Source organism: Petaurus breviceps, unplaced genomic scaffold, assembly GCF_028583685.1.
Source record: "Petaurus breviceps papuanus isolate PSGF00001 unplaced genomic scaffold, PetGlider_PUasm1.0 184, whole genome shotgun sequence".
Taxonomy (NCBI): Eukaryota; Metazoa; Chordata; class Mammalia; order Diprotodontia; family Petauridae; genus Petaurus; species Petaurus breviceps.
Window position 1 is genome coordinate 16,375,190 of NW_027185793.1, and position 13,083 is coordinate 16,388,272.

At 37.0% G+C, this 13,083-nt stretch overlaps 1 protein-coding gene across 1 annotated transcript in view; it reads left to right on the forward strand.

Annotated features, from left to right (window-relative positions):
* The window catches only part of MEGF10 (multiple EGF like domains 10), a 165,693-nt gene extending 152,923 nt beyond the window's left edge, over positions 1–12,770 (forward strand). The window contains exons 23-25 of the mRNA XM_069088175.1: positions 4,794–4,838; positions 8,843–9,049; positions 9,883–12,770. Coding sequence (XP_068944276.1) covers positions 4,794–4,838; positions 8,843–9,049; positions 9,883–10,061 — 431 coding nt within the window. The 3' untranslated portion in view covers positions 10,062–12,770. The remainder of the gene's footprint in view (positions 1–4,793; positions 4,839–8,842; positions 9,050–9,882) is intronic.
* Positions 12,771–13,083: the final 313 nt, after the last annotated feature.

Here is a 13,083-nt window from a genome sequence, read left to right on the forward strand (position 1 = left end):
CGAATCCCGGGCTCAGACACTTAGCACCCACCCAGAAACACCTGGCCGTGTAACCTTGAGCAAGTTACTTAACCCTGTTTGCTTTGAAAAAAAAATGTTTCTATCAAATTTGATTCCCAGACAGCTGGAACATAGAACTAGTGATTTTTCACCTAAATTGGGATAATACAAGGGTCCCATTTTTGTGAGCTATCAGGATTTCTAGCATGGACCACAAGAAAAAACACAAGACTTAACTTAGGATAGTATTGCATGAGAATTTTTAGAACTCACTGAGGAAAGAGAAGAGAAGGCTTGCCAGGTCTGTAAAACTATGATTCTACTTAGAAAACTAATGATTTCACTTCGGGGAGTCAAGATGGCAGAGTAGAAGTAGGACCTGTGCCTGACTCTGGCTTCTACCTTCCCCAGTCCATGAGAAAAGGGGACTCTAAACAAACTTTGGAGCTGCAGAACCCACAAAATGACACAGAGAAGCTAACTTCCCACTGAGATCACCCTGGCAGGCCAGCAGGAGTCAGCCAATACAGCTCTTTGGGAGCTGAGCCCTGGCCCACCTGAGCCAGAGGTTTTAGCCCCAGGGCGAGCCTGACCAGCTGCCAGCTGGATGGACTCCAGATCACCAGCAGCTGTGGGTGTCACCAGATTTATCAACACAAAGATGCTAAGGACAAAGTGAGAGGTCAGTGCAGTGTGGACTTTGGGATCCAGTAGTTGGGAGTGCGTCGGCTTCTGCCCCCAGGGTGAGAAGCCGCTGAGACTCCTGGCACAGCCAGCCAGCACCACGTAGCAGCTTCAGCTCCTGGCCTGCAGACTATAGGGGGCCCAAGCGACCAGGCTGAGGGGTAATCGCTCTTGCTTTAACCTGCTTGGATCTGAATTGCAGTCTAGGGTGGAGGTCCTGGGGTGTGTGTCCTGCTTGCTAGAGTGTGTGGAGGCCTCAGAGACAGCACCCATCTAATACCTCCGGCAGCTGAGAAAACCCCAGCATTTGGGACAAAAGCTCCCCTGTGTGGTGGCAGAGTCCTCCTGTGGCAAAAAGCCCAGGGGACAAAGCAAAGAGAAGAATCCAACATTAGACTCCTATTTTGGGGACAAAAAGGAGCAAAGCACGGAACAGGAGGAAGACAGTGAAGTCAGAACACCTGCACCAAAAGCTTCAAAAGAAAATACGAGCTGGTTACAGGCCATAGAGGACCTTCAGAATCAGATAAGAGAAGTGGAAGAAAAATTGGGAAGAGAAATGGAACAATGCAAGAAAATTATGAAAGGAGAGTCAACAGCCTGACTGAGAAAAATAACACCTTAAAAAACAGACTAACTCAATTGGCAAAAGAGGCTCAAAAAGGCAATAAGGAGAGGAATGCCTGGAAAAGCCGAATTTGCCAGATGGAAAAAGAATCTCAAAAGCTCAATGAGTTGAATCTTTCCCTGGGATTTAGATTGGAGCAAAGGGAAGCTAGTGACTTTAAGAGCAATCAAGATGCTGTTAAACAGATCCAAACAAATGAAAGAATAGAAGGTAATGTGAAATATCTCATGGGAAAAACCACTGACCTGGAAAATAGATCCAGGAGAGATCATTTAAAAATTATTGGTCTACCTGAAAGGCATGATCAGGGAACAAATCTAGAAATCATCCTCCAAGAAATTCCCAAGGAAAATTGCCCTGATGTTCTAGAACCAGAAGGCAAAATAGAGGTTGAAAGAATACACCAATCACCTCCTGAAAAAGATCCCAAAAAGAAAACTCCTAGGAATATTATAGCCAGGTTCCAGAATTCCCAGATCAAGGAGAGAATATTATGAGCAGCCAGGCAGAAACAATTTGAATATTGTGGAAACACAATCAGGACCTGGCAGCTTCTACACTGAGGGATCGAAGGGCCTGGAATAGGATATTCCAGAGGGCAGAGGAGCTGGGATTAAAAGCAAGAATCACCTACCCAGCAAAACTGAGTATCATGTTTCAGGGGAAAATATGGTCATTCAGTGGAATAGAGGACTTTCAAGCATTCTTAATGAAAAAACCAGAGCTGAATGGAAAATTTGACATCCAGATACAAGAAGCAAGAGAAGCTTGAGAAGATAAACAGGGAAAAGAAATCATAAGCCACTGATGAAAGTTGAACTATTAACATTCCTACATGGAAAAACGGTAATTGTAACTGATGAAACTTTTCTCAGGATGAAAATAGTTGAAGAGAATAGAAATATATATGTCTATAGGGCATATGAATACATATGTGAATGTATGTATATATGCTTACAGGTATACATAGATAGAGGGAACAGGACCAATTTAATAGGAAGGGATGATACTTAAAAGGGAAAATTAAGAGGTGAGAGAGGAATATAATAAGAGGAGATGGAGAAAGAATGGGGTAAACTATCTCATAAAGAAGAGACAAGGGAAAAGGATTACAATGGAGGGGAAGAATAAGAAGGCAAAAGGGGATGGCTCAACCTTATTCTCATTGAATTTGGCTCGGGGAAGGAATGAAATACACACTAAATATGTCATCTCACCCTACAGGAGAGTAGGGGGAAGGGGATGATAGGGGGCATGATGGAAGGGAGGGCAGGCTCAGGGGAAGGGAAATTGGAAGCACTCACTTTTGAAAAGGGACGGGGTCAAAGTAGAGAATAGTACAAGTGGGTGGTGGGATAGAAGGGAGGGAAATATAGGCAGTCTTTTACAATATATCTTCTATGTTAATGTTTTGCATTAGCTACACATGTACAGCCTCTACTGAACTGCTTATCTTCCCAGTAAGGGTGAGTGACTAGGGAGGAAGGGAATGAATCTGGAATTCAAAGATTTAAAATCAAATGTTTAAAATTATATATATATATATATATATATATATATATATATATACATATATACTATTATTAATACTCTCTTATATGTAATTGGGAAAGAAGATATACAGGCACTGGGGCATAGAGATCCACCATGCCCTACTGGAAAAGTCTAACGGGGTATGGGAGAAGATATGGGAAAGAGCAGATTGGAGGAGGGGATAGCCTGTGGGACTGCTATTCTGGAATGGTGGGTAGGGGAGAAACAGGGAGAAAATTTGTAACTCAAAATCAGGCGGAAATTAAGTATGTAAATCAGAAGTTAATAAAGCATTTAAAAAAAAGAAAACTTCATATTTCCTCCTCAAGAAGTTAGAATTAATTTTGAGATTATTCATGTTTTCAAAACTTAATTTTGAAGATTATGGTATTATGTGGAAAAGTAACTAGAATGATGTAACAAGCCCTAAAATTGAGCAGTTTGAAAGTTTGAGTTGTATTAGGTTTGATTAATTGAGGAAAATTATTTATTCACAGAATAGTGTGGGGAAAATATTATTTATTATCTATTAATATTGCTTTTTATTTAGCTTTATGTGGCTCTTGTTTGATCATTTCAGTCATATCTGACTCTTCACGACCCCATTTGGGGTTTTGGTCAAGATACTGGAGTGGTTTGCCATTTCCTTCTTCAGCTCATGTTATAGGTGATCAATGGAGGCAAACAGGGTTAAGTGACTTGCCCAGGTCACACAGCTAGTAAGTTTCTGAAGTCAGATTTTAACTCAGGAAGATGGGTCTCCCTGATTCCAAGCCCATTTTCTATTCACTGTACCACCTAGCTACCCTTCACCATTTTCTTGTTGGTCAGCCATTTTTTTTCCATTGTCAGACTCTTCTTGACTCATCTTCTTTGACATGTTACTAAATATGAGGTTAAAATATACTTTCAAGAGGAAAATGTTAAAACATATATGTGGATAGATAAAATATGTTAAAGCTTTAGTTTTTAATGGCATATTAAACCTTACTTTTGAAAGTAAAAGACAACATGATCAAGCTATTTACCTTGGGCCTAGGCTACATGGGATTGGTATCCAAATATTTCCCATTGGGTAAAAAATATGCTAAAAGGTTTCTTGGTAACTACAGTTGCATTAAGAATGGTAGGACTTATGCTCTTGATGAAAAAGGTCAAAACAACCAAAATCTATACCAAGAGTGGAGAACCTGCAGCCTTGAGACCACGTGTGGCCCTCTAGGTCCTCAAGTGTGGCCCCTCACTGAATCAAAACTTGTGAAGTTTGTGTTCCATCAAAGGGCCACACTTGAGGACCTACAAGTCCACATGTGGCCTCGATGCCACAGGTTCCCCACTCCTGATGTACTCTAAAACACTGAGCTTGCTCACAGCTGGAACGGTCTTACTGCAGTAATAAATTCTTTGCTTTTCAGTCTGACTGCTCACTTTTTTTTTAAAGCAATCAGGGTTAAGTAACTTGCTCAAGGTTACACAGCCAGTTATTTTTGTGTGGGTGCTGAGTATCTGAAGCCGGAACCGATCCCAGGTCTCCGGACTCTGGGGCCGGCACTCTTACTCACTGTGCCTCTTGGCCACCCCTAAGCAATTGGGGTTAAGTAACTTGCTCAAGGTTACATGGCCAGTTATTTTTGTGTGGGTGTTAAGTATCTCAGGCCTGAACCGAACCCAGGTCTCCAGACTCTGGGGCTGGTGCTCTTACTGCACCACCTGGCCGCCCCGACTGCTCACTTTTTTACCCCCATCTTGCAGGCTTGATAGCATGTGAATTTATCTTTAGGCTTTCATGTAATTGAGGCCAAGAAACTCCCATAACATCCATTAAATTCCTAGTCTATATCTCAGGGTTCTCATGCTCCCCACTAACTCCAAACTATTAGATTTCGTAGATCAAGCTCTAGCATTCATTCTGCATTTTCTCACTGTTTCTCTCCCTCCTGAATTACAGGTGCTTTTGGACTTGATAGAGAATACATGAGAAAATCCTTAAAAGGTAAGTTTAAATTTGAAGAAATATTTTTTCATGTCTTTCATGGCAGTAGTGTAGAAATTTTAATTATAGGTTGAGGTAATTTGTGGAATAGCCAATGTAAATCTGTTCTAGGCTGACAGTATTGAATCATAAAATCTTAGAATGTTAGCAATAGAAAGGATCTTAAAAATTATGTGATCCTCCCCCTTATTTTGCAAATGAGAAAATGAAAATGCTAAGAGGTTATTTGGAAAAGTAGAAGTATAGGAAATACTAAAAGAACAGAAGAAAAGTAATGTTAACCAACATAGAGGGAATGAATTCAAGTCAACATATTATTTGGAGGGCTGGACATTAGATAACTGGGCATTATAGTTACTTAGGAAGACCCCAGAAAAGTGGTAGATTAGAGTAGCATTATCAATCATAATTTCACAGGAAAAAATATGGCATCATGACGAAACATAATAAAGGAGAGAAAATTAGTGGGAGAGAGCAAAAGTAAACAAGTAATATGGACACACAATAATAGCTAACATTTATTTAGCACTTACTCTGTGTTAGGCAGTACTAAGAACTTTAGAACTGTTATCACATTTGATCCTAAAAACCCTGGGAGATTATTATCCCCATTTTACAGATGAGGAAATTGTGACAAACACAGATTAAATGACTTGCCCAGGGTCACATAGCTAGTAAGTATCTGAGCTCAGTTTTAAACTCAGGTTTTCTGACTCTGGAATCACTGCTCTATCCACTGTACCAGTTAGCCCAAATTGAGGCTTGTACCTGTCTGAGGTAGAGGTGAACAGGGAGGAAGGGACAGAGAATTTAAGTTCACAGTAATGAGATTTGGTAATGGGACTTAAGTAACAATTTATTTCCTTTAGCAACAGCAAAATACTAACTTGGCTATGGTGAAAACCTTACCATGTTCCTATTGCTATTTTAGCAATTTCAGCAGCTATTGTAAGTAACTTTGTGTCTTTGAGGGTATTTAATAAATATTCATAAAAATTAATGGAATTTATCATAAATGAATTTTTGTTTATTTGTTGTCAAGGCCTATTGTTTTATCCATGCAGAGAACTATGGTATGGAAAATCCTTTCATGAACACAGATTGGCAACTCGAGTACAATTTATGATCTTGGAAATTTGCTTGGTCACTGAGGACTTAAGTGTCTTGCCTTTGACCATGTAGCTAACCAGTTTCAGGTGGGATCTGATAAATCAGTCACTAAAAATTTGTTAAGCACCTCCTAAATGAAAGACACAGTGCTAAGTACTGGGAATACAAATATGAAAAAGAAAGTTGCTCTCAAGGAACTTCCAGTCCAGTGGGGAAAGATAACACACAAAAGAAAGCTGAAAAGCTATATTGGAAAAGACATTAGGAGGGCAGCCTGGTGGGAAATGAAAATAAAACTGGGCTGGACCCCTCTATAAATCGAGATTTGTGGAGGATCTCATCACTCTGTCCAGTTAATCAGAGGGGCAGAAGATACTTAGGATGTTTTGAGTACCAAGACTGATTTGATCTTACAGGATGATGAGGTTCCTGGGGGAATTATGGAGAAGTCCAAAGGAATATATAACCCTGTGGGAAATAAAGAGGTCTTCCTGGCTCTAAGTCAAACTTTCTATCTATTATGTGTTGATACCCATCAGGAAGTAATTATGACAAAATGCTATCAAGATTATTATTCTTATTATCCCTTTTTTTGAACTAGAATTGAAAAATATTATTATACATACATATTGGAGCTATTCTTCCCAAAGTAGGCAGGAAACAATATTATGAGGCAGTATGGTATAATAGAAAGAACACTAGACTAGGTAACCAGAGATCTGGATCCTGGCTTCTTCTGTTACCAACTAAGGAATGTGACTTTGGAACAATCACTTCTCTCTGGGGCTATTTCCTTCTCTATAAAATGAAGAGGTTGTACTAATGACATCTAAGGCCTTGTCATTGTTAAATATTTATGATTTTATAATTTTTAGATGTAGATTATGAAATTCAGATACAAAGATTTTCCATAAACAAATATGAAAACTTAGTGGAAGATCCAAAGGAAAAATATTCATGCTTTATAATATTCAACTAAATTTCAAAAGCATTTATTAAGAACCTTATCTTGTTCAAGACTAGGGATACTGAGACATACACTAAATAGTTACTAACATCAAAAAGTCTCCTTCTGGGGGAGGGAACAACAAATACATAATTAAGTATGGGGGGGGGTGTACCTTTCAATAGTCTGGTGGCTAAAAGACAGAAACAAAGAAGTGTAAAGGGGAAGGCCTTAAGGTAAAATATTTGCATACAAGGAAGCCAGTGAGACTCTGAACTTCTCCATAGGGCAGAGACTATATTTATAACTTTGTCTCTCATCGCTCTTCTTCATAAGATTTCAGAAGATACTGAGGGACATGAAACTGACAGAATTGGAACTTAGTAGCCCTTGGCTTATGGGGGACTGGAAGTGGGTGGGAAGGGGCTTTGGTGAGAGGAAGGATAGTTGGAACAAAAAGGGATTAGACCCTTCACATCTCTTCTCTGAAGGTGACAAACTACCTCCTAGCTGAGGAAGTCAAAGAGAAAAGTCTCTAAGGATACTAAATTAATGTTCATTGCCCTAATTGAAAGGGCACCTTAGCTGAAAAAAGTATTTTAATACTCTAGCTAAAGATAGTGAAATATTTATTACCCAGTGTAGCCAGTGGCAGAAGGTGGGAAAAGACTGTGATTGTCCAACAATAAACTAGGCCAGAGAGGACCATAGACAATCTGCATCCTAACAAGAGCCAAGCCCAAAGATGGGCCAGAGTAGTAGCTACACACCCTGTTTGACCCAGCCCACCAGTCTGAATAGTGTTTGGTGGCATGAGCCCAGAGAGGGCACTACATATAGTAAATGGATTATAATAGTATATATGTATACCTTATACATATAAAGGTCTTTCTAGTATGTGGGTATACATATATATAGGGAATATACAATAAATGGAAACTAATTTGGGGAGGTGAAGAAGAAAGTCTTACAGTATCATTTATTCAATTTATCCATATGTATAATTTATAAATGGTTGTTTGCAGATTGGCTTCCTCATTGAGAGCACTGTCTTAGTATCCCCCAGTGCCTGGCATGGTAGATGCTTACTAAATGTATATTGATTGACTGAAAGAAAAATAGCCTGTGAAAAGGTATGGAGGTGGGAGATGGAATGTGATGCTATGAGGAACATCAGGTCAACCTGTTTGGCTGGAATGTAGAATCTGTGAAAAGGCATATTAGAAAACAAATTTGGAAAGATAGGCTGGAGCCAGATTATAAAGGGATTTAAATACTAAATAGAAGATTGTATTTTATCATAAAGATAATAGTAAACTGAAGCCAGATGAAAAAAAAATTTATTAAGTATCTACTTTGTGCTAGGCCCTAAAGATACAAAGATAAAAATAAAACAATCCTTACCCATAAGGTTGTTTATATTATAGTGGTTAGAGGACAAAGAGGGGAGGCATAGATATTAGTCAGCCTCAACTTAAAAATACCTTTGTTTGTTAATTTATACATTTTATTTTAAAAGGCAGAGGAGATGATTTCAAAAGTAGCCTTTTAGAGTGCATATAGTGAAGTCGTGATGTAAACCAGCATCAAAAATATAAGGAATTTTCAGTTCAGACTGAGATAATTCTTCCATTTTTAACTACCACCTCTTTACCTTTTCTGTCTCTAGCTCCTCTGTTTTGGCTAGGATTATAGATTATAGCTACACTTTCCTTGTAGGTACAGAAAGATGATGCACAATCTTTTTTTTTTTTTTTTGGTCATCTGACTCATTGATTTTCATTCTTTCTTGAAATTTGTGGTGTAGTTTGCTAGTAGGGGAGGAAACAAATACTCAAGAACCCCAAAGGATACGTTTCAATTTAAAGCTTTTTTGCTTATAGACCAGTTCAGTAATCCAGTATCACATATACATACTCCTGAAAGGTTATTTTTTTTTCTTCCACAGATTTAGTAAAGAATTCTGAATATAATTCAAGCAGCTGTTCACTAAACAGTTCTGAAAATCCATATGCTACTATTAAAGATCCACCAGTACTCATACCCCAAAACACAGAGAGTGGCTACGTGGAAATGAAGTCACCAGTACACAGAGACTCTCCATATGCTGAGATAAGTAGCTCAGCTTCAGCTAATAAGAATGTCTATGAAGTTGGTAAGAGAATCTAATGAATATTAAATTCTTTCGTGTTATTTTGGAAGTAAACTAGAGAAGTTAATGAATAATTATTTAAAATATTTCATCTTCCCTAATCCATACACAGTAGTCAGTCAATTGGTATACAATGCCTTTAAAGGAAAAAAATGACATTTTCCTAATTCCCAAATCCTGATAGCCATCCCATTCTATCCCACTAATGGACTACTCTTTTTTTTAACTAGCACCAATTATTTTCATGATTACTGTTTCATTATACAGTTTGCAATCTCTTACTGATGGACTCCCCTTCCTTCTCACTTTTTTTTCATAATTGCCCTTAAGATTCATGACCTTTTATTCCTCTGTATAAACATTATTATTTTTTCTAGCTCTATAAAATATTCTTTGGGGAGTTTGATACAGGACTGATAAAGAAAATTAATTTAAAGATGTACTGTCATTTTATTATATTGGCTCAAGCTACCATAAACAACAAACAACACCTCTAGTTTTGACAGGGAGAAAAAGGAAACAGAAGTGCTCTGAATACATCTCTAAATCTATAATCCTACCATTCAAACATCAGTTAAATGTGCTATTAATTTTGTTGTGAATCACGTGACCTCTCTGATACATCCTCTTGCACTGCAATGTTAATTATGATAATTTATGAACACTTCATCTCAAAAATGACAAAATAGTTTGATTAAATCAGAATTATTTAGCATTCAGAATTATATATCTCGGTATTTTTATTAAAAAGTCTTCCTTCATATTTGCAAGAAATGTTTTATTCTTTTTTATTTACTTGCCTTTTTTTTATAAATGTCTGTTTTTGGTTGTCACAGAACCCACAATGATTATTGTACAAGAAGTATTAAGCAATAATGGACATCTCAGCCAGGATCCATATGATCTTCCAAAGAACAGCCACATTCCTTGTCATTATGATTTACTGCCAGCTCGAGACTCTTCATCATCCCCTAAGAAAGAAGTCACTAGTGGCAGCAGCAGCAGCAGTGAATGATGATATTTTATTGGACATGGTAGAACATTTTTAAGAACTTTAATTCTCCTCCTTGTAATTTGTCACCTTATTTGGATGCAAATCAACGTGGTAGACAAATGCTAAATATTAACTGAGAATCTTACAGTTTTATATGTGGTGCTTAGTAGGTGACAGCCAGACTGAGGAGATACTAGTGTTCTCACTCATGACTGCAGGAAGCACATTGACATCATACATAACACACAATCTCAAAGCACTCCTTTGCAGATGAATTTCACAGAAATTGCAGTGAGCACAGAAAACAGACTTTGTGTGTCTTCAGCTTCCTCCTTCCCTATGTAGAGCTATACACAGGATTATGCGGTTTTTTCAAATAACTTAGTTCTAAAAGGTAATTTGAATCACTAAACATGCAGAGAAAAAACAGGCCTGCTGAATCTAGCTGTGCTACCAGATTTCTATGGAGTGGCCTCACATATTGAAAGATTATATTATTCCAGGAAAAGCATGTGATAACATGAATCTGACAGTCTGCAAATAATTATAAGATGCAAATAAAAAGTGAACAAAAGTACAAAACTATCAGTTCTAGACTAGGTTGCACAATACACTCTAGAATGGTTTTTAATAGCAAAAGATTACAAAGAACTGCCTTAGAGATGCACTAGGAAGTGGTGTTTTGTATTTAGATGTTTGAATCTAAGGACACTTTAGTACGACAACATTCTATTCTAGTCACAAATCTTATGCAAAGTTCCACTAATAGAAATCCATTAACATAGCTGCAATTATTTCATAAATATGTAAATGAATCATTTTATTTTTTGACAAAATGGATTGAATGTGTGCATGAAATGAAGCAGGATGTGATGAGTGCTATAAACTTAATAAGAAAAAGTTTAAATTTTGTAACATTAGTGATATAGAGTAATTAAAGAGTTTGGATTCATTCTTTTCTTTAGAAATGACTGCAAGATCTCTGTTCATATGTGTCAAAAAATTATTGATAGTTGATTCAGGATAACTATGCTTAAGCTGGTCTTTTGCATGGCTAATAACTTGATATGTAACCAGTTTTTTCCACAAAAAAAAATTTTAATTGTGTATTTTAAACTGTGTTTTATTGTTACAGAAAAAAAATGTTGTATGTTAATTTTTCTTGTGTTTTTGATACTCATTTTTTTGTTTAGTCTGGAAACATTTCTGTCAGAGGAGAAGGGTGTCAATTGGCATTAAATAGGAGCTTTATGGTGACCTCTAAATAGAGGTAGTTTAGAAAGACCTACAAATTTGTCACCTGATTTTCTATTATAAGGTCCCCCAGAAAAAATCCTATGACTAATATGAAAAAAATTATACTTATATCAGAGGGCTATATATTGTATTAGTGACATAATAGCAATGTGCAACTTACTCATAACTGCATTTTCCAAACATCCTTGATGATGATTTTTAGGATGTAGAATATTATACCAGAAAACTATGTTCTCTTTCTAGGTAAAATATTTTGATTTTCTTATCCATCAATGGTGTGTTAATGAAGAAGGAACTCCCCGAGATTAAACAATGTGTTATAATTGTTTCCAAAGTTCATAAGATGTGGAATCTACATAATGGTTCAATCATTAGTCAGTCAACATATTTCTTAAGTGCCCACTATGGGTGATCATTGAACATTGGACATTGTAAGGATTTAAGAAAACATGCCTTCCCTCCTGGTTCCTCCTGTGGCTTAAAATTCACATTCCAGAACCCTAGGGAGATTTGGGCCTGATATTAATTTTTAAAATTAGGATGAATTGCCTAAGCCTAACCTCTACCTATACCCCCTCCAAAGAATCAATGGATTTCTTGTAGGAATTTGACTTCTACATAATTTGGAAGCCAATGGCTTTTTTCCACAGTAGCTAAACGGTAGTCTCAAAAGGACAATCAAGTCTATTTGTGTGAAATGTCAGGAGCTGTACATGACTAGAGAAGACTGATTTTGTTAAAAAGATAATTTTTAAAAAGAAATTCATAAAAACTCTATTAGGGACTCAAAATGATTGGCTCAGTCTCTGGAAATAGATCAGGAAACTATATTTCTTTTTTCATCACATAGTTGGAAATGAAAAGTGTATGCTTAAAGACATCAATATCAAGTCTGGAAAATAGCTGTGGATATAAGAGCTATTGTTGACCTGTAAAATTCTGTAATGAGTATACTGCTTAGGACGACTGTTTCACTGAATAATTTTTCATACAGTTGAAAAAATATAAGATACTTTCAAGATGTTATAGCATCAGAATAAATCAAACTATTTCATAGATGTTTTAGAGCTACTCTGTCTTCTAGGGGGAAATGAGATTTTCTGGTCACTTTAATATACTTACAAGTATTAAAATAGAGAATGCCTGGTTGTTCAAATGACAGTGAAATTGAGCTAACAAGTTTCAGATCTGAAAATATAACCCTCTGAGGGTTTTTCTTCACTCATGTTAAATTTAACTTAGCAATGAAGTCACCAAAATAGTCTTATATAATGTAAAGATATTTTTCATAATGTGTGAACCCCTGTTTATTTCTAACATTAAAAAAGCCTTCCTATCCTATGGCAACTTAAGCCAAAAGTGTCAAACTTGGGCTACATGAGGCCTTAAGATCTCCTGGTGGGTCCAGAACCAGATCAAAATGTAATTGGCAAATGTTTAACAAAATGAATAAAAATACAGTGAAAGACAGGTAATGCTAATTTATGGTTTTCTTTTTTTTTTTTTTAAGCAATTGGGGTTAAGTAACTTGCTCAAGGTTACATGGCTAGTTATTTCTGGGTGTGGTGCTAAGTATCTAAGCCCGGATTTGATCCCCAGGTCATCCCAACACCGGGGCCGGTGCTCTTACTCGCTGAGCCACCTGGCCACCCCTAATTTATGGTTTTCTAAGTCAATACATGGACCAGGGGCCATTTCTGTTTGTTTGATATCACAGATATAAGATGTTAAAAATGCTTGTTAAGACCTACCATAAGACATTACCTCATCAATCATTAAGGTCAAC